Source organism: Pan paniscus, chromosome 9 (assembly GCF_029289425.2).
Source record: "Pan paniscus chromosome 9, NHGRI_mPanPan1-v2.0_pri, whole genome shotgun sequence".
NCBI classification, from domain to species: domain Eukaryota; kingdom Metazoa; phylum Chordata; class Mammalia; order Primates; family Hominidae; genus Pan; species Pan paniscus.
In genome coordinates, this window is record NC_073258.2 from 62,965,845 (window position 1) to 62,987,599 (window position 21,755).

Consider the following 21,755-nt stretch of genomic DNA (forward strand, 5'->3'; position numbering starts at 1 on the left):
TCACTCCATATGAGATCAAAGGAGTGCCTTTAAGAAAGCCTCACAATTTAGATCAACTACCTCATAACATCCAAGCATTTACTTTGCCACTACTTGTAAACTGAAAGCTGCCATTCAGAAACCATTTTCTTGTTCCTTTTGTAACATCAAATCCAAGATACTGTTTCCCATAGAGATGGCATGTTTTTGAACTTTGAAAGTTTTATAATCCTGATAAAGCTTGGCCCATTTGAATGTCCGACGTTTTAGCATTCCTGTCAGGGCCATTTGAAGTTAACAGGGACACTTATGTAACTGTCCAAAACTTAAGCTGGCAATGTCTTGACAGATTAAACAGGTAGGGAGCCTGAAGACCAGTAGTTTTCAAGTCTTTTAATGGAGAAACCTATTCTTCAAGTGTAATCTTATGTGAAACTTTAGGATGTACAGGTTCCTCTGGTTGAAGCTGGAATGGGATAAAGTTTACCCAGCAACGGCCTCATAACTAGGGTACTTTTTGAAAACTGGTGTTGACAAAAAGTTCTATCCCAAGGGCAGGTAACTTTTGAAACTGATTTTCCCAGATTATACCAAGCCACACAACTTATTTGAGCTCTATTTTCTGATTCAGGTAGATTGCTTCTAAATCTGCAGTAATGGTGATAGGAACTAAAGACGGTAAGATTTCTTTTTTTTTTTTGAGACAGAGTCTCTTGCTCTGTCACCCAGGCTGGAGTTCAGTAGTGCGATCTTGGCTCACTGCAGCCTCAGCCTCCTGGGCTCAAGTGATTCTCCCACCTCAGCCTCCCAAGCAGCTGGGATTACAGGCACAGGCCACCATGCCTGGATGATTTTTCAATTTTTTGTAAAGATGGGATCTCACTGTTGCCCAGGCTGGTCTTGAACTCCTGGGCTCAAGCAATCCTCCCGCCTTGGCCTCCTAAAGGCTAGGATTATGTGTGCCATTCAATCCCAGTACTGGGATTACAGGATGAGCCACCTTGCCTGGCGAAATGTTAAGATTTCTTAGGAGTTATTGCCTCAATGCAGTAGCTCTTAATAATTAAGGGCTTATACCCTGTGGTGGTCAAGAATGTAGCGGTTTTCTTTTGTCTTTTGAAGGTAAGTTTGTCTCCTATAGAATTTTGTTAATCTGACTTTCTGTGTGCACACTGCAGGGAAGATTAATGATGCCTACAAATGTTTTTGCTCAGAGCTGTTCTAGTTGGATGGTTAAGAGGCACTGCTCTGCAGTCAAGCTCTGAGGGATCACACTTGCAGAGGAAGATTTAGGCAGATAGGACTTAGGGAGACTATTTGGAAACTAGAAATGAGTTTAAAAGTAAAGAAAGGCCAGGTGCAGTGGCTCACACCTGTAATCCCAGCACTTTGGGAGGCCAAGGCGGGTGGATTACCTGAGGTCAGGAGTTCAAGACCAGCCTGGCCACCATGGTGAAACCCTGTCTCTACTAAAAATAAAAAATTAGCTGGGCGCGGTGGTGTATGCTTATAATCCTAGCTACCCGGGAGGCTGAAGCAGGAGAATTGCTTGGACCCAGGAGGCGGAGGCTGCAATCAGCTGAGATCACACCACTGCACTCCAGCCTGAGCAGCAAGAGTGAAACTCTGGTCTCAAAAAAAAAAAAAAAAAAAAAAAAATTAGCCTGAGGTGGGAAGATGGCTTGAGGCCGGGAGGCAGAGAATGCAGTGAACTAAGATGGCAGCACCACTGCACTCCAGCCTGGGCCATAGAGCCAGACCTTGTCTCAAAACAAGTAAGTGTAAAAATAAAGAGAAAATAATTCAAAATGGAAAGCTGAAGGACAAAAGGGCAAGGGCATTGCCTCATGAATAGGAGGAAGTGATACGTGTGAAACTTGGTGAGATTATTGACAATCTCACATTTGAACACGGGAGTCATCAGAAGGACTTTGCCTTGCTCTTCCTTGCCATACTTCACCCTTGCCTTGGTGTTTTCTGGAGGGTCCTGATGTTTCTTCCTCTGCCCAATACAAAGGGGAGTCTAGTGATTCAAGAACTTAAGAGCACAGAGAGGTGAACAGTAACTCGTAGCAGAGGCACTCAGGAATCCTGTGCATACACACATGAACATCATGGGTTACAAATGAAGTCTTTTGGTCAAAATTAACTTTATTTTTCAACTTCATAGGGATGTGATAACAAAATTGGCACACACAAAGAGGATACTGATATTGGGCCTGATTTAAAAAATGCCTCTGGCCAGGTTGTAAAAAAGTGAAAGTAACAAAGATAAACATAGAAGTTGGAGTTGTAAAAAAGTGAGTTGGAATTCATGCTGTCATGATCTACTTGACCAGAGGCAGCTTTTCCTCTCTAAGCCTATTTTATATCTGTCAGTGGATTTGAGATCACTCATTTTACCATTGTAACATTCCGAGCCTTTTCTCACTGTGTGTCCCTTTGTGGCCATGTAAGAGACCACACTGCTGTAGGCTGAGAAGGCCACAGTGGTTCAGGTGCTTTGAGGACCTGGTCTTGGCTCAATAGAGCCTCACTGGTGTTTGCTCAGATTGGGCAGCCTATGCCCAAAGCTACTTGGCTAAACAGGCTGGTGACACCACACCCAAAAGGTGGCAAAGAATAGGAATAGGAAGGATCAGCACCTATTTTGGAGTGAGGAAGCCAATGGAGGTACAACTCCTCAATTCTAAGTTTTTGTTTTTTTTTTTTTTGAGACAGGGTCTTGTTCTATCACCCCAGGCTGGAGTGCAGTGGTGTGATCTCAGCTCGCTGCAGGCTTGACCTCCTGGGCCCAAGTGATCCTCCTGCCTGGACCTCCCAAAAGTGTTGGGATTACAGGCATGAGCCACTGCATCCAGCTTGCTTCTAATTTTCCTACCCAGGCTGTTTTAAACCTAGTTCTCCAGCTAAGTAAAATGTGCCCAAATGGAAAACATCTAAATCTTCTGCAGCCCATTCTTCCTGTGTCTTTGTGTTGACAAACCTCTAACCTTCCATGTCTTTGTGTTGACAAACCTCTCCATGGGTGGTGCATCTTACCCTATCCCAACATGCCTTAGGACGCTCATCTCCTTGACTGTCTGCCATCCCCTCCCAAAACTAAGTGGAAGCTCTGTCTTTTCCTCCTAGTTTGAGGTTCTCTTCTCTCAGTGTCTAAAATGATCAATATGCCTAGAGTAGATGCTGCTGAAGAGGCAAAGTAGTAATCCTGCCACCTGGAAGCAAAGGCTGTGGGTTGGAGGGGGAAGCGGGTGTGAGGGCTGATGATAAGCCCTAGGAGGCTCCTGAGTCATATTCCTATGTTTGCTCTCTGGAGAGATGGGCTAAACTGTTTATCTTTTAAAAACCAGATGATTAAAAAGTTACATTTTAGTATTATACTGATAGGAATATAGGATAATCTCTTCTAAAGCCTATTTGGTTTCCAGAAGAGTTAGATACTTGAACAAGAGTGGACAGAGTAAGATACCTAGCTACAGCAATAGAAATCACAAACTGTTCTGTGGTCTTAATCTTCCTATTTCTGATTTAGAAGTATGAAGTGATCATATTTAATCTTTCTGCTCCTGCTCAAAAATAATTCTATAACATCATTTAGGTTATAGAAAGTTTCTACTTATAGCCCTTACATTCTTTATGACCGAAATCTGTGTCTTTCCTCATGATAATTATCTCCCAATTTGGTCACTTCTGCTAATTGCTATTTTATTAAACTTGAAATTTTAGGTTGGGAAGCAAAGGGAAACCACTGGGCATCCCCTTTGTTTCTAGGGAGAAAAGACTGACTTGTCCCATCTGCTCACTTGCTTATGGAGCTAAAAGACCCCCAGTCCTAGAAGTGTTCTGTTCCTGAGGAGTGGTTAAAGAGGTGAAAAGAAGAGGTGAATTAAAAGATGAAAGAGCTTTTTAAATAGCCAGCAACTCTCTCTACCATCTGTTTTGGTAAGAGCTAGCACCTCTTGTTCTCATTAGACCCTGGAGGGAATAAACCAAAATCAGTGGTTCCAGGATCCTTCAGAGCCAAAAGACCCCAATACCACAGTCTTGACCTTTGCCCTGCCTGCTTCTGAAACTGGAGAATGGCATCTCCCAGCAGCCTAAGGCAGACATAGGTCATACCTATCCCTGGGCAGCGAGCTGAGCTCCCACAGACTGAGTTGTGCTGGATCTCAGAATTCTAAGCATTAATGTTTCCTTGCTGTTATAATTCTTGCTCATCAGGTTCAACTGCCTTATCCCTCTGAGGTTTGCAAATGAGGATGGAGAAGGCACTGAGAAGTGGACCAGTGAGCTGAGCTCACCTTTTATATGAGTGGATTTTTTTTTTTTTTTTTTGAAATGGAGTCTTGCTCTGTCGCCCAGGCTGGAGTACAATGGCGTGATCTCAGCTCACTGCAACCTCCACCTCCCCGGTTCAAGCGATTCTCTTGCCTCAGCCTCCTGGGTAGCTGGGATTACAGGCGCGCGCCACAAGGCCCAGCTAATTTTTCTATTTTTAGTAGAGACGGGGTTTCACTATGTTGGTCAGGCTGGTCTCGAACTCCTGACCTCGTGATCCGCCTGCCTCGGCCTCCCAAAGTGCTGGGATTACAGGCGTGAGCCACCACGCCCGGCATGAGTGGAATTTTAGTGTTAAATCTCTTCCTGACTCTGGGTTCAGTAGGTCCCTCCTCTTCTGTTACCCTCCTGGTTCTCTCTGTTCACCAACTACCTGCATGTGCCAAACTAGAAAAAGGAAATAATTTACACCCCTGCCCCAACAGCTCCTTCCCTCCTAGGGACTTCTGTGTCCACCCCCCCCACTTTGGGTCTTAGAACTGTGGCTAGAAGATAAAAGGGAGGAGTTTGAGTCAGAGGCTTTATGTCCCCAAACCCAACCCCCTCTGAGTATTAAACTATAGTGGCATTGTCCCTCAAGCTCCCCTCTGCTTTGGCTCCAGAGTCTTCCTCCTCTTCTTCCAGACTGGGCAGGGTGGCTGTTGTTATTGGTGAAGATAGGCATCTAGCCAGAGCTGCCCTGACTCCTTTAGTGAGCTGCAGGGACAAAATGGGGGCAGACAGTGAGGGAGACAAGCAGAGTTGAACCCACCGGAGATGGAGCAGTGAGGTTAAGGCCTTCTTCCATCTGGAGGTTTTCCTCCCCTCTACTTTAGAGAAAGCTAGCTTGGGCCATGGTACTGAGGGGAACCCCAATGAGGGCAAAGGCCTGACCTGGCCACAGGTCCAATAAAGAATCCTGCCTTTGCCATGGTGAACTCCATCCCACACGACTGGGAACACCTTCTGTTCACTCCCCACCCTACATGTCATCATTTCCATTGCCCTGCCCTCTTCCCTCCCTACTAGCCATCTTCCTGGTCTCAGATACTCACTGGATGATGTCGGCGAAGGCTGACAGCAGGGGCTTGGACTGGTACTCTATGCCATGCTTGGCACACAAGGACTGCACCAGGGGAGCCACTTTGTGGTAATTGTGTCGAGGCATCGTGGGAAAAAGACTTTAGGGAGAACGGGGGAGTCAGTGGTTCCTGCTTCTCTGCTCCCACCTGTACCCAACACTTACACCCTCCCCAGGACCCTGCTTCCCCAGGCTCCCTACTCACTGGTGCTCAATCTGGAAGTTGAGGTGTCCACTGAACCAGTCATTGAAGGCAGACTTGTGGACATTGCATGTGGCCTGGAGCTGGCGGAAAAGGTCAGGGGAGAGCATGTTGAATATCAGATGGAAAGGCCAGCCCAGCATTCTCCAGGTAAAGCTGGCTGAGGAAGGGACATGAGACTGTCTTGGTCACTCCCTTCACATGGTAGCAGAACAAGAGCCTCAGGCTAATGAGAAAATGCTGTTTGGGGGACTTTTTGTTTTTGCTGTTTTCACCTACGCACCCTTTTCAATAGTTGTGTTATGCTCCAGTCTTCTGAGTGACTGTCCCTTACCTGGGTGGAAACCCAGTCCATGTTCCGGTCATGATCAATGTGCATGGGAATATGGTTCATCTGTGTCACCCACACAAACCAGTTGCTTTCCAGGAACCTGTTAGATGTATTACACAGACAAAAACAGTACACACAGAGCCCAGAATTCTGATTCCCCCCTCAGATAACTGCTCCAGCCTGTCTACTTTCCCAAGCCAACTCCTGAAACACCCACTGTTACCCAAAGCCCCAGCACGGCCCCTAGACCAGACTGGTCACTCCCCAACATTTCCTTCACCAGTCCCTATCCGCCCCCACCGAATACTACCTGACTATGAAGAAAAGGCCCAGGAAGGCTTTCAGCCCCAATAGTGGCACATAAGTGAGGAAGAAGCGGACGTAGAAGGTAATCATCCAGGCCAAGTCCTATAGTGAGAAAAGCAGCGAGCATAACCGTCACGAACAACTCTTCCTCTTCCTCTCAGCAGCTCTTTGTTTGCATGGTGCAGCCATTCTCCTGGTTATCCAGACTCAGTCATCTTCAGCTTCTCAGGGGTCCAATCCTGCAATATCTAGTGCCACTGCTCCTTTCTTCCATTCCCATTGGCACCCCCCAGCCCTTCTTGCATGTCCCCTTCAAAAGTACCAAGGCCTACAAGGTCTCCTTGCCTCTAGCTCTTCCTAGCCAATCTAAATCCTTCAGCATGCTGCCAAATGAATCTGCCAGGACCATGGCTCAGCCCATGCCAGTGCCCTGATCAAATCTCTCATCACTGAACCAAGCACCATACTCTTCCCCTGACACTAGTCCTCCACAATATGTCTGGTGGTCAAACTTACCCCTCATTTCCAGCTTCTCTGCTCAGAGTTCATCCCCCCTGCTCCACCTCTGCCTGTCAGAAACCCTGCCCAGCCTCAAGGCCAGCTAGAAAAGTGACTTCACAAAGCCAGGTGCAGTCAGGCCCCTTTTGGAGTCCCCAGAACCTATTGCCTGTACCTCTTTTCTGATTAATAACCACATTCTGCTTCATCAGAAGTTTCCTTGAAAGTAGGTATTGTCTCTCATTCATCTTCCCCATTCCCAACTCAGCCCCCTGGCATTATGCCCAGTACAAGAACCTCTGGAGACACTGACCGCATGAAATTACACATTGGGAATCAGGCTGCCTGCTAAGCTCAAATCATTTCGTCCCACTTAGAGATAAGGAGGATCTGTGTCTGGTTCTATTATTTTGTTCTAAATTAGGCCTGGAGTCAGTCTCAAGTTTCCCCTGGGGAACCCCTATCCCCCACTCTGGGTGCTGGAGACAAGGATGTGGGCTTCTTGGGCCATGGATACTCACCACCCACTTCTTTCGCTGGATAACAAAATAGAAAATATACCACTGGAAGTAGAGAGGCAGCAAGGCTGGGGGCCCAACTGGGGAGGAAACCGAGACAAAGAGGAGGCATGAGCACAGGAAGGTCATGAAAGGGCCAGTTGATGTTGGAGAGATGGCCTCTAGCAGGGGGCTGCCTCTTCCAACCATCCCTTCTGTCTCCCCTCCAGCTGCTTGAGTGCTCTGCAATCCACTGGAACCAGCAGGCACTGAAGGTGGGCATAAATCCAAGTCTGGGGAAGGCAAAAACTCCCAAGAGGATGCCAGGGAAGGTGAGGTGTGCGAGTGGCACTCTTCAGTGACAGGTGCTTGGGAACTCAGGCCCCATGCATGGGACTTGCTCTGCTCCCACACCTTTATTATTTTTCATTTTTCTTCTCTTTTCTACATACACACTCCAAGGATCCCACACTTTTAAAAGGGTGCTAATACTCTCTTACTTACCTTGGCCACAGCCCTGTCCCTACAGTCATCTGCCCTTTGTTCCTGGCAGCTCCACCATGCAGGTGAAGGGGCAGAAGCAGGAAAGTGTGTGTATGTGTGTTGGGAGGGACCCTGTGGATCCTTCACAGGCTGTGAAGCTCACTTCCTTAAACTAGGGAGATGGGCTTGTGCCACCCCAATCTGAAGCACTGGAGGTCAGCTGTGGGACGGAACAGAGGGGCCTCTCTTGAAAGAAAACTGGGAGTTGAAGAAGTGTTGCATTCTACACGCTTCCTCATTTCCTTTTCTGTAGCCCTTCTCTGTGGCACCTGATGCTACCCATAACTCCTAGCATGACAATGCTCACCCATGGCTCCTCCATCTTGATGTGCCATGGATTCTAAAACTATTTCTTCCAGAGGTCTCTGCTCTACCCTTCTGCCCCATTGCCTTTCTCTATTCGTGATAGTTGGTGATAGGCAGTTAGGATGAATTCCTTCAAACTAAAATAAGATCAGTGGACTCCTTCCCTTCCTTCTTTAAAAAATTTGAAAATTTAAAGGCGTTTAAAGCTCATTTTAGGCATTATGGAGCAGAGTTGTTGTTGTTTTAAGAAATAAGATCTCACTCTGTTGCCCAGGCTGGAGTGCAGTGGCACAATCGGAGCTTACTGCAGCCCCAAATTCCTGGGCTCAAAGGATGCTCCCACCTCAGTTTCCTTAGTAGCTGGGACAGACTTTTAAAGCTGGGAATATGTGGCAGTCATCAGAAAGATCTTCGTTCTAACAGCTCTTCCATTCTCTCCTCAGGACCCATCCTTCCAGAACTATCTGTACCTTTGTTCCTCTGGGGGTTGGACTGGGCTCTACCAGGTTACCTTGGCCCATCTTGACAAAGTTTAAGATAAGGTTGAGGATAAAGCAAGAGGCCCCGCTACACCCCAAACACCCAGCTTCCCAGTGGAAACTGGGGTTGGATGGGAAGAACTAGTTTGCCTTCAACCAATCATCAGCTTAACTTCACTTCGCTCAGCTGAGATGGCAAACTGCTGTCATGCAGGAAGTAACTGGGGGTGGGAGTGGGGTACTTCCTCTAGCCCCTTTCCTTAAAATACCATAATCCCTTGGACAGCCACATCCTCCTCATTCCCTCAGCATTCCCTCCTGAGGCAGCTCCCCTGTGTTGGATGGGGACACTCACTTAGGAAGAAGTATTTGTGCTGGTGGTTGTACGGCATATATTTTTTCTTCTGTTTCCCAAGCTGTGAAGAAAAGCAAACACATGAGCATTCGGAGACCAGTGATTCCTCCCTCTGTGACTTGACCTTTCCTTGCTTGGAGGTTTAGGCCTCCTCCAGGGCTGACAGCTTGTTGGTGCTATTGGAAAGCTCCAAGAGGCCCAGCCTTACCTCCAGCACATGGAACATGAAGCCCTAGGCTGTAATCTGCAGAGCGTGTCACACCATGGCCTGCAGCTGGATGGCCCATGCTCACATGAGGGATGTGCACAGCACAGAGTCTACAGGACCACAGGCGCTCTTGTGTTCATTCTCTTTGTCATGAGGTTTCCAGGCCCCACTGCCCTCTCCCCTTTCTCCCATCATACTTTTCTGTTTATTTTTTAGACAGAGTCTCGCTGTTGTTGCACAGGCTGGAGTGCAATGGCACGATCTTGGCTTACCACAACTTCTGCCTCCCTGGGTTCAAGCGATTCTCCTGCCTCAGCCTCCCAAGTAGCTAGGATTACAGGCATGTGCCTCCACGCCCAGCTAATTTTGTATTTTTAGTAGAGATGGGGTTTCTCCATGTTGTTCAGGCTGGTCTTGAACTCCCAACCTCAGGTGATCCGCCCACCTCAGCCTCCCAGAGTGCTGGGATTACAGGTGTGAGGCAGTGCGCCCGGCCGCCATCGTACTTTTTCACATCAGAATCTCCATGGACAACCATATCTGCCCCTATACAGGTTAAGTATTCCCTCTATATCCAGCCCCTAATTCTCCCCATCAAAATCTTTTGGTCTCTTGACTTAAACATGAGCTTTATCAAATCCCCTGAAAGCTAAGTCGAGTTTGGCAAATATTTCTGGAAAAGACACCAAGAACAATTTGGCAATCTGAAGGTTCCAGCAGTTTTCCCCAGTAGGTGGTGGTTATTTTTTATAAGCCGAGCTGCTGAAGAGACAGGCTGGGGCCACCATGTCAACCAGCCAGTCTAGAACCCCTGGTGTGGGCTCACAAACAAGACAGCAAAATTCTGCTGTCTCACTCCATGACTATGTCTGCATCGCACTCCAATTAGTTCAGGTAACCAGACAACCACAAGGGCACAAGAGAAGCACTCAACCCCTGAGCAGAGCTCTAGCTCACCCTTCCATGTGTCCACAGTTCATTTATTGAGAGTTTATTCTGTACAAGGCACTTCAGCTAGATGAAACATCCTTTCTACATTAACAGATTCAAGTTCTTCAGCACCTACTGTGTGCCGGGCTATGTTCTAGATGCTCAGGATACAGAGGTGAACAATACAGACTTCCCACCCTCATGGAGCTTATAACCTTAGGGGATGAAGCTGGTGATAAATTTGTAAACAGAGACTGGGTGCAGTGGCTCATGCCCGTAATCCCAGCACTTTGGGAGGCTGAGGTAGGCGGACTGCATGAGCCCAGGAGTTTGAGACCAACCTGGGCAACATGGCGAAACCACGTCCCTACTAAAAGCACAAAAATTAGCCAGGCTTGGTGGCAGGCACCTGTAGTCCCAGCTACTCAGGAGGCTGAGGCAGGAGAATCTCTTGAACTCGGGAGGCGGAGGTTGTAGTGAGCTGAGACCGCACCATTGCACTTCAGCCTGGGTGACAGAGCGAGACTCTGTCTCAAAAAAAAAAAAAAAAAGATCTGGGACCCAAAATAGCCTTTCTTCTCCCCGGCCAGCTATGAGGCTGAGGATGGGCTGCCTGTTAGTGAATGCCTGGGCAATAGGCTGCTTGGTTCCATCCCTCTGGGGATGTTGATGCCTGTGCTGACCCCATGACATCCACATCAGTGCCTCCCAAAATTCTTGGAGGACAAGGAGGGGCAGGGGACACTGCCCTAAATAGAACCCTTCTGACCACCAAGGGTCTAAACATGATGGGACAAGTTATAGGGATCATAAAGGCATTTGCCATTCAAGGAGGAAGCAATGGATGGGGCTCCTTTCCATAACAGTTCCACAACAGGAAGCCCCCAAGCAAGGGCGCCCCTTTTTCAATTTTTTCCTCAGTTAATGTTGCTCGAGATGGGGTGATTCTCACCACCACATCCAGGTCCTCAGCAAGCGTTGCTTACACTGCCTCCAAAACATATCCCAAATCCATTGGCTTCACCTGCTCCTCCGTGGTCTGGTCTGGACTTGCTCCAGCCACCTCATTGAGGTTATATCTGTGATTATACCTACCCTCTATAATTCATCCTCTCCACCTCCAGCCAGAGCAAGCCTTTTAAAGTGCAAAGCAGATTGCTGTACCCACCAGAAACCCTCCTGTGACTCCCCATTGCTATTGGAATAAAACCCAAACTTCTTACCACACCCTTACCATGGCTTTCTAAGGCCCTACATGATCTGGCCCCTCCCTAGTTTTCTGGTCTTCTCATTCTCTCATTGCTTACTGTCCCTGAACATCCGGGAGCCTCTGTACTTGACTGTTCTCTCTGTTCCAAATGTTCCTTCCCTGAATTTTTGCAGTGTTGGCCCTTTTCATCATTCAGGTCTCAGTTCAGATGTCGGCACCCGAAGGAGGCCATATCTGATCATGACTACCTCTCAGTTTCTGTCATATTTTACTGTTTTTAATCTGTAAGTTATGTTGAACTCTGTTTACAATTTTTTTTTGGTTTTAATCTTTTTTAAAAATTATTATTTTTACACACAGGGTTGTGCTGTTACCCAGGCTGGAGTGCAGTGGCGTGATCATACTCACTGCAGCCTTCACCTCCTGGGCTCAAGCGATGCTCCCACCTCAGCCTCCCAAGTAGCTGGGACCACAGGCACATGCCAACTGCGTCCCTTCATTCTCTGTTTTTGATGTCTGCTGATAGGAATTTCCTGAAAACCCAAGTACCAAGAAGCAATAAAGGTAGTGGTGTGAGACTGTTCCCTTCCACTTAACCTGCCCATGTCTTTTTTTAAAACCCTCTGTAGTGACAGTAGAAATGCAAAAGCCCCATGCCACTGCCCAGCAAATAACCACACTGCCCTTGAAGCAGCCATGGGAGTCAGACGGGGGACAGGCCTGCTTCGTCATCTGCATAGTACTGACCATAATGGTATCGGACATGTAACAAACCCAAGTCCATGCTCATGATGGGAAAATAAGAACATTATGGACAGGTGGGGCATGAGCCTCAAGCTATGAGCTCCTCATGCCAGGCCAGCCAGTGCTGCCAAAGCCCTTTCAAAGTTCTCATGGCCAGGGGCGAGAGGAACGCCAGGCTACCTTGAACTCATGCCTAGAACTGAAATGTGTTTTAACGACAATTTAATTCCTCGCAAGCTGAAATGTCACAAAGTGGAGGAGGTGGACCTGGAAGAACTCTGCAGCCTACAGCCTTGGGACAAAGGGCTTTAAATGAACTTTTCAAAGAATCTGCTGGCCTTTTAGAACCTTCCATTGCCTAATGCTCACTAAAAGCTCACCAGATCTCCACCCCCAGGCATTATTCTTTCAGCAGCTACATTATTTCTGCTTACAACTTCAGACGACATCTCAAACCCAACGCTGACCACCCAGGAAATCAGGCTGGGGATCAGCAGGGTGGGAAGAAGTACTCAGTGAATGAATGTTCCAGATATTGGACATGAAAGAAGAGTAAGACAGTCCAGCCCTGGACAGAGAAGACTGTGACAAGAAGGATACCTAAGTGTGGGAGAGAAATACAAAGTGCAAGGGGAATACTTGCCTGGGGCAAGAGTGTCAAAAAAGCACCTCCAGGAGGTGCCATCAGCACCTTCAAGGATAGGCTATCTCATCATTTGGATCCTTCTGGTCATCCGCTGGATCCTTTGCAAAATGAGGTGCCTTTTATGCAGTAACGGTTTGCTGACTGAACTCTCTAGGGAGGATGGTGATTCCCTCCTGGGCAGCCCCCATCTATTGCCTGTTGCCTTCCAGAACTTCCAAAATGGCAAAAGCCCCAGCCAGCCCAGCCCCAGTGTCTTGCCCACACTGACAACATCGTGGGCATCTTCCCCAACTACCCTATGTTGGCTGCCTCCTATTCCCCAAGACCTTTCCACTGATACCTCCACGCACCTCCACAGAGAGGATCTTCCCCAAGGCAAAGAAGAAGGGATGCATGTTGATGTCTGGGTCTTTGCGGAAGCAGTTGGGCTTGGCATGGTGCTGGAAGTGCATGTGGTTCCACCAACTGGCGGGGGCCCCCTACAGAAAAGCAGGGACACGAGTATGAAAAGCTTCCCCCAAGGCAGCCCTTCATTGCCTGGAGTTTTAGAGAGCTCCTCCCCATCCCACTGACCTTCAGGTGGCCAATCACAAAATGATGTAGCAGATGGTTCCACTTTGAGGTGCTGAAGACCGACAGGTGCCCAAAGTCATGCTGCAGCCAGCCAGCCTGGGCCTAGGTGAGAAGAGTCAACACTGAGAGCAGCCCACCAGCCCCAGTGTCGCCTTCACTGACCTCGATGCCTCCTTCAGCCTCTCCCACTTCCTTCATCTGCCAAGGCCTGTGATGCACCTCAGGAGTCAGGAAACATGGGTCCTAGTTCTGCCTCTGCCACTGACTCACACGTGAGTTGGGGCAAATCACCATCCCTTCTCTGTTCTTCTGTTTCGCCAGCTCCGAAGCTCATGACTTTTTTTTTTTTGAGACAGTTTTGTTCTTGTTGCCCAGGCTGGAGTGCAATGGTGCGGTTTCAGATCACTGCAACCTCCGCCTCCTGGGTTCAAGTAATTCTCCTGCCTCAGCCTCCCAAGTAGCTGGGATTACAGGTGCCCGCCACCAAGCCCGGCTGATTTTTTTGTATTTTTAGTAAGAGTCGAGGTTTCACCATGTTAGCCAGGCTGGTCTCGAACTCCTGACCTCAGGTGATCTGCCCACCTTGGCCTCCCAAACTGCTGGGATAACAGGTGTGAGCCACCATACCTGGCCTGTTTTGAGAGTGTCGCTCTGTTGCCCAGGCTGGAGTGCAATGGTGCCAACTCGGCTCACTGCAACCTTCGCTTCCCAGGTTGAAGCAATTCTCCTGCCTCAGCCTCCCATGTAGCTGGGATTACAGGCACCCACCACCACTCCCAGCTAATTGTTGTATTTTAATAGAGACGGGGTTTCACCATGTTGGCCAGGTGGTCTCGAACTCCTCACCTCAAATGATCTGCCCATCTTGGCCTCCCAAGGTACTGGTATTACAGGCGTGAGCCACTGTGCCTGGCCTTTTTGTATTTTTAGTAGAGGTTTCACCACGTTGGCCAGGCTGGTCTTGAACTGAGATCAAGTGATCCGGCCACCTTGGCCTCCCAAAGTGCTAGGATTACAGGCATGAGTCACCACACCTGGCCTGAAGCTCATGACTTATGACGGACTGACATCTAGAATACAGAAAGGACTGAAACATGAGCAGAAGGCTTGCCAAATGGGTCCTGACAGTCAAGAATTAGCGCTCAATCATTATTAACATATTGGGCAATGTCAGTGGTGGGGAGGGAGCCAAGCTTTGCTAAGAAACCAGAAACTTGGTTCCTGGCACAGGTGGGCTGTGGCAGAGAACAAACCGCATAGGAAGAAGAGAACCCTTGGAGAAGCAGCTAAAAAGGCAGTGAGAGAAATGAAGATGCCCATGTGGCTAAAGAGCAGACAGGTCAAGACAGCAGAATGCATGTTCCTGCACTCACTCCTGCATACCTTCAGATCTGCCCTGCTTGGAGGGCAGGCATTCTTGGCCTTCCTCAAACACCCAAGGAGCTTTCCCCAGGGATGCTGAGCATTGCTGTGCACTTGACAAGCCAAAGGCTCTCACCTGAACTGCACTGAGCAGCACCGCACAGAGGAGGAAGGGCAAAAAGGACGTCCCAAAGACCCAAAGGGTGAGCCAGGCTGCACCATCCAGCAGCAAGATGTGCAGCAGGTACAGCAGGAAGAAGACATGGTTGGCCTTCATGAGCCCCATCCGCTCCACTGTGGCCCGCAGCTCCCGGAACTCATCTGTCAGCTCTTTCTGCAGAAGAGGAAGAGGAGCTGTTATTTTTCTCATCTGCACCCCAACGCTACTGGAGACAAGGGCCCTCTCAGGCTCAAGGACCTCCCACTGAGGTAGCTGTGGGAAGTCCACAGTCCTAGGCAAAGATACCACGACAATGAGGATGACAGGAGGAGGTGCCATGGGATAGTGCCTAAGAGTTCAGGGGACTAAGTCCTTGCTCTGCCATTTACTAACTGTGTGATCCTTGGCTGTGTTGCTTAACCTCCCTGAGCCTGTTATCTCATCTGTAAATGTGTAAGAGTTATGAGTTTATGCTTGGTGCATAGTAAGTGCTCATATGATAACAATGATGATAACAATGATGGCAGCCATGGTAGTGGCAGCCTTGGGGGAGCCATAGCTTGCAAAGCCATGCTCCCTTGGGCCTGTGACCTCATGACTATGCAAGAGAAGCAGGGACCTCAAGACTCCCCAGAGCTACTACTGACTGTGATTACTATGACTGTGATCCCATCTAGACTCTCCTTCCACCCCCTCTCTGTCCCCCTCAACAACCAATAGTTGCCACGTAGCAAACACAGGGTCTTACATTCTTGGTGGGCTCAAAGCTGGGCTGCTCTGGAGACAGTTCTCCAATCAGGAGAGAGTTCATATACTTCTTCACAAGGCCCTTGTTGATGTGGAAGGCCACAAAGGGATCCTGCAAGTGCCGGGAGAAGATGAAAGGTGAGGGAGCCAGCCCCCTGGACTCCAGCAGTGTTCGCACCAAAGGCCATCCTCCTGCCCGCCAGAAGGCTGTACCCGAGTTGAAGTGAGAGGTGAAGCCAGATGGACTTCCTGGGTCGAGTGCAGACTTGGAGAACTTTTCTGTAGCTAGAGGTTTGTAAAATGCACCAATCCGTGCTCTTTAGCTAGCTAGAGGTAAAATGGACCAATCAGTGCTCTATAAAATGGACAAATCAGCAGGACATGGGCAGGGACAAATAAGGGAATAAAAGCTGCTCCCGGCCGGGCGCGGTGGCTCACGCCTGTAATCCCAGCACTTTGGGAGGCCAAGGCGGGTGGATCACGAGGTCAGGAGATCGAGACCATCCTGGCTAACACAGTGAAACCCCGTCTCTACTAAAAATACAAAAAATTAGCCGGGCGAGGTAGCAGGCGCCTGTAGTCCCAGCTACTCGGGAGGCTGAGGCAGGAGAATGGCGTGAACCCCGGGCGGGGCGGAGCCTGCAGTGAGCCGAGATCGCGCCACTGCACTCCAGCCTGGGCGACAGGGAGACTCCGTCTCAAAAACAAAAAAAAAAAAAAAAAAAAGGCTGCTCCCCCTCACACCCCCCAACGTCCAGCAGCGGCAACCTGCTCGGGTACCCTTCCACGCTGTGGAAGCTTTGTTCTTTGCTCTTCACAATAAATCTTGCTGCTGCTCACTCTTTGGGTCCACGCCACCTGTAAGAGCTGTAACACTCACCGCGAAGGTTCATGGCTTCATTCTTGACGTCAGCGAGACCACGAGCCCACCTGAAGGAACCAACTCCTGACACAGAAGCACAGGCCATCTCCCTAGGCCCAGCTGCCTTTTGAGGGTGCTCCCAGGTGTCCACAGTTTAAGATCACCGAGCATCTGCTCTAGTTAGAAGGATGCATCAAGGAATGGGAAGCATTGGCTGAGGGGGACCACTAAGAAACACCTGCCTGGGCTGGCCTTTCCCCTGGGTGTGTCCACAGACAGCTTTTGCCCAAGAATTTCAGTATAGGTGAGAAACAGGAGAGATGGGTGGGGCTGTGTCGGGCGTTGGTTCCTTCCGGCGGGTATGGTCTCACTGACCTCAAGAATGGAGCCGTGGACCTTCCCGCTGTTATAGCTCTTAAAGGAATAACACTCTTTGCAGACCCAAAGAATGAGCAGCAGCAAGATTTAGTGTGACGAGCAAAAGAACAATGCTTCCACAGCCTGTAAGGGAACTGGAGCGGGTTGCAGCAGTTGGCTGGGGTGGCCAGCTTTTATTGTCTTAGTTGTCCCTGCCCACGTCCTGCTGATTGGCTCATTTTACAAACCTCTAGCTAGCTACAGAGCGCCAATTGGTGCGTTTTTACAGAGCACTGATTGGTGCATTTTACAAACCTCTAGATACAGAAAAGTTCTCTAGGTCCCCACTCGACCCATCAACTCCAGCTGGCTTCACCTCTCAGGGCTATGAGACTTCCGTCCCTTCTTGCGGGTCTTTCAATAAGTCCCTTTCCTCTCTTAGCTAGGGTTCTCCAAAAACCACGAAGAGGAAGACTTCCCTACGTCCGAACTGGGGCACTTCTGCGTTTCTTCCCTTTCCCTCCACCGTTGTTCTGGGTAGGGCTCCACATTTCCCTAAGCACTCTGGCCACCCCCTGCCCCAAGGCAGCTACTTTGGGTTGTGCAAGGTAAGGTCCACGGCGATAAGATTCACGTTCGCAGGTCCGGCAGCCCCGGGCCCTGTAAGTGATGCGGCGTGTGGGGCGGGGGCCGGGGCGGAGCCGGCGGCCGGTGGCACCACACATACGGACCAATCGCCGTCCCCGCCGCGGCATCCCCGGCCCCAAATCACACTGCGGGAAGCCCCAGCGTTGGTGCCTGTTTCGTCTGCGCATGCGCCGGGACACGCCTGCGCCCTTGGCCGCAGTCAGGGCTCCCGAGTGGTCACTCTGGTTGACCCGCGCAAGCTCTGGCCTCGCCCACTAGGCTGGTCGCGTCAGAGGGTGAGGCGGGTCTTCGCCCCGCAGCGTCTAAGCTCTGCTGCGAAGTTATGGGAACCTGGTGACCGGCGGCACACTCTGGGACGCCAGGGTAGTGGATAGGGACAGTGGAGGGCATCACGCTGCAGGGCACGGGATCAGAGGGGGATGCAAGGGGAGGGGACGCCATTCTGGCCGCCAAGGGGGAAACGCGGTGAAGGGAACGCCCCGACTTTCGAGTCCCTAGGGCTGAGTCCCCAGGACTCCAACCCAGCAGAGAGGCGCCGGGGCCTTAGCTCTGAGGGCTGTGGTCTAGAAAGGGAAGCAGCAGGCCTGGGGCTGGGGCGCGCCCCGACCCCGCAGTGAGACCAACGGAAGAAGGGACAGGACCCCGCGAAGGGCCTACCGCCCCAGAGCGTAAACAGCGGTCCGCTCCGCGGAATAGCTGAAGACCTCGCTGGCCTGCGGCTCAGTGGCCTCCCCGGCGATTCGAGAACAGCTCTGGGGGTCCTCGCTAAGTGTATGCCATTCCCAATCCCTTATGTACGCCAGCGGCCGCTTGCCCTCCCCGGCCAGCGCTGTCCCTTCCGCGTCCTCCAGTCTTCACACGACGCAGGGGTCCCCAAGGCAGCGGTCTCCCCAAGCTTCCCGTTTCAGCCCCATCCTCGAGAATGGGCTCCTTTCCTGCTCCCTCTCCGCTCCTGCTGGCGAGTGGAGACCGGCACCTAGGTCCAGACGCGGCTGCGCTGCCTCTCCTAGCCATCGAAACAGGATGTGACTCCCTCCCCTGGCCACTGACCCCCTCCCTCCCCAGGCGGCCTGCATCCTTGCTCTCCTCCCTCCTAGCCTACCCAGCTCGGGGTCCTGTCCCCGCCCAGAGACCTGAGGCTCGGGGCTGCAGATGGAATGCACGGCAGGGAGGCGGGGCCCTTTGTTTTTGTGTGCGTGTTGTTGGCCTCCATCCCCACTCCCCAGACTCCACTTCTCCAGGCCTCTCTCCCGCCTTTTCATCCCGCATCCGCAGGACACCCAATCACCGGGCAACAGGTATGATCAGGCGCCTCCGGGCTTTCCTCCGAATTAGTCGGTGTTTGGCTCGGAGTGCGTAACTCTGTCTCCCCTGCACTCAGCCTCCGGTCCCGCCCTCTCCTGTGCCCCCGCCTGGCTGCGCTCACCGTGGCATCCTGCCCGGCGTAGTGGCTGATGACCCGGGAGCCCCCTGGATGCCGGCGGGTGAACTCGCTGATGTTGTACACCTTACGGTCGATCACTAGCCACCGCTCCTCGCACCCTGAGCGCTGGGCCACCTCGTCCCAGGTGAAGTAGCGCGGGGTAGGTCCCTGAGCCGCGGTCTCGGCGGCCACCGGGTCGGGGGCCATAGCTGGCCTGGCGACGCCGCGCGCCGGCCCAGCAGGGGCTGTCAGGCGCGTGCTCGGGGTCCGCGGGCTCCAGGAGTGGATTTGCTGGCGCGCGCCCAGAGCCAGCCGCCTGCGCGCCGGGTTTTCAGCACCGCAGGGCAGACCGGCGGGCCTCGCAGCGCGCGTTCCCATTGGCCGAGCCTCGTGGCGCGGGGAGCGAGACCCCGCCCCCCAGCGGGTCTTGGGCAACTCACAGCTGGGCTGCCAACACGCGCCCCCTCGCGGGCTCCCTAAAGGCGTCGCCGCCGGATTCGACTTCCTGACGTCAGGCGGGCGTCGCGGCGTTTGCTCCCAGGGGGCGCCGCGGTAGGAATAGCGGTTCTAGTGCAGGCCCTGGGTGGGGGGCCGCGCTCCAGGAGTGGATGGACTGAGGGGCCAGGGCTGCGGGGTGGCCGCAGGAAGGGTGGGCGGGGCCGGGGTTGAGGCTTTTCCGTGCACGAGGCTGCCCGGGCGGTCGCGGACATCATCTTTAGGCTGTGGATGCCTTGGCCGGGGTCTCCAGACGCTGACCCTCCAGGGTTGGAAACTACTGCCTGCTCGCCACGTCGTGCCGCCAATTGTGCTGCCCGAAGTAGCAGCCTGAGAGCCCTTGAAAGTTGCAGTTATCTTGTGAACAGCATATTTACGGTCTCTTGGGCTTGGTGGTGGTTGGGGGAGGGCTGTTAATGCTTTAATTTGTTCAATGAAACATTTAAAATGCCCCACAATTTTTATAACCCTGTTTGCCTCTTTTTTTTATTTTTATTGTATTTTGGAAAAATTCACTGGGATCCTTGAGTGATGATCCTAGCGTCTCCTGACCCTTAGGTGTTTCACCTGAAAAGCCTGGGTCTTCAAGCTGAGGCATTTCTGTTCTAGCCTGGAGGCGCCTGGGAGCCCTGGGAGACTTTTTAAGCAGAGAGATTTGGCATTTAGATCTCTGGGTTTTAGAGGAGTGGGAACGCACCTAAAAGTGGGGTTGCCAGTTACAAAGCTGTTGCAGTCCTGAAGAGACCCAGAGTTTAGGTCCAAAATTTTATTTATTCAACAAACACTTTATAAAGCACTTACTGTGTGCCAGGCACTGTTCTTAGCGTTTTGCAAACCTTAACTCATTTAATTCTCCTAACAACCCTATGAGGTTGGAACAATTAACCTAATTTACAGTGAAGTAACTGAGCCCGGGGGAGGTTATTTTGTCACACAGCTTGTAAGTGGAGGGCTGAGATTTGACCCTGGCCTGTGCTCTGAACTCTCAGGCTCTGCCATATTTCTCATTACACTGGTATTTGGGCACTTCAAAGGGAAAGGAAACATAACTGTCCCAAGCACCGAGCTAGATTCTGAGCACGTAGGAGTCAGGAGAGGGTGATACAGAATAGACTAGGTGAAATATGGCTAGATTTCTGGTAGAAAAGGATTAATTCATTCCATCCAAATTCTTCATTTTATAGATAAGAAAATTGAGGTTCGAAATGGGGAAGGGACTTACCAAGTTCCCATAGGGAAGTTTAGATGTCCGACTTCCAGGTAAGATGCCAGGCTATTGGACCCTGCTCAGGAATGATGGTCCACACAGCTGCACCTCTGTACAGCCAATATTCCTTTTTTAAAAACCTTGCCCAACAACTTGGCAGTGTCTAATGAGAGCTACAAAACATTTTCTATTTGATCAAGCAGTTTCACTCTTGGTAAAGTAGGGGAGACTGTGCAAAGATGCAGAAATAGCCAATTTAATAGAAAAAACTGGAAATAAACCCGAGTCCTGACAATAAGAAAATCGCCAAGCTTATTGGGATCTGTTAACACAATGAAGAATTAAAGAATGATTTTAAATGGCTAGAATGTGAACTATATTGATAGATATAGAATCCGTCCCCGTGAAATAAGCAGAACCCAAAGTAGTATGGGTTCGCTGATTACAACTATATAAGAAATTCATGGGTATTAAATAACAGAAGAGAGGTCCTTTACATAAACCATTTTTCCTATGTGACTGTGCAGTGGGATAAAAGCTCTCATACTGCTGGTAGAAGTGTAAGTTGATTAAACTGGAAAAAATAGTTTGACAACTTTATATAGAAATTTAAGATTTTTTTTTTTTTTTTTGAGATGGAGTCTCGCTCTGTCGCCCAGGCTGGAGTGCAGTGGCCTGATCTCAGCTTGCTGCAAGCTCCACCTCCCAGGTTCATGGCATTCTCCTGCCTTAGCCTCCCAAGTAGCTGGGACTACAGGTGCCCGCCACCACGCCCAGCTAATTTTGTTTTTGTATTTTTAGTAGAGTTGGGGTTTCACCATGTTAGCCAGGATGGCCTTGATCTCCTGACCTCGTGATCTGCCCGCCTCGGCCTCCCAAAGTGCTGGGATTACAGGCGTGAGCCACGGCACCCGGCCAGAATTTAGGAATGTTTTGAATACTGAAGAGATGAAAAAAATGAGAAAAATAAAAATGTTCCCAATAATTCCATGTTTAGGAATATAGCCTAAGGAAATGTTCTTAGAAAAATATTTATAGGTCAGGCGGGGTGCCTCACGCCTATAATCCTAGCACTTTGGGAGGTCGAGGCAGGCGGATTGCCTGAGCTCAGGAGTTCAAGACCAGCCTGAACAAAAGAAATTGGCTGGGCGTGGCGGCGTGCGCCTGTAGTCCCAGCTACTCGGGAGGCTGAGGCAGGAGAATTGCTTGAATCCGGGAGGCAGAGGTTGCAGTGAGCCGAGATTGTGCCACTGGTGCCACTGCACTCCAGCCTGGGCAACAAAGCA

General features: G+C 50.5%; 1 protein-coding gene across 1 annotated transcript; it reads right to left on the reverse strand.

The window, feature by feature from the left end:
• Positions 1-2,110: 2,110 nt before the first annotated feature.
• Positions 2,111-21,415, reverse strand: FADS1 (fatty acid desaturase 1). Its single transcript, XM_003828463.5, has 12 exons — positions 18,771-21,415; positions 15,479-15,589; positions 14,707-14,904; positions 13,209-13,310; positions 12,986-13,114; positions 8,898-8,958; positions 7,239-7,315; positions 6,224-6,321; positions 5,917-6,013; positions 5,586-5,665; positions 5,355-5,480; positions 2,111-5,016 (listed from the first exon to the last, which is right to left on the reverse strand). Exons 1-12 carry the CDS (start codon positions 19,143-19,145, stop codon positions 4,965-4,967), a joined length of 1,506 nt encoding a protein of 501 aa, XP_003828511.3. The 5' UTR covers positions 19,146-21,415; the 3' UTR covers positions 2,111-4,964.
• Positions 21,416-21,755: the final 340 nt, after the last annotated feature.

Coding starts and splice junctions, on each gene's coding strand:
- FADS1 (XM_003828463.5), bottom strand. CDS start 19,145: ATGGGAACGCGCGCTGCGAGGCCCGCCGGTCTGCCCTGCGGTGCTGAA. Junction 13,311..14,706: donor TGCTGCTCAGTGCAGTTCAG/GTGAGAGCCTTT, acceptor CTTCTCACCTAG/GCCCAGGCTGGCTGGCTGCA. Junction 5,017..5,354: donor GCCTTCGCCGACATCATCCA/GTGAGTATCTGA, acceptor TTGTCCCTGCAG/CTCACTAAAGGAGTCAGGGC.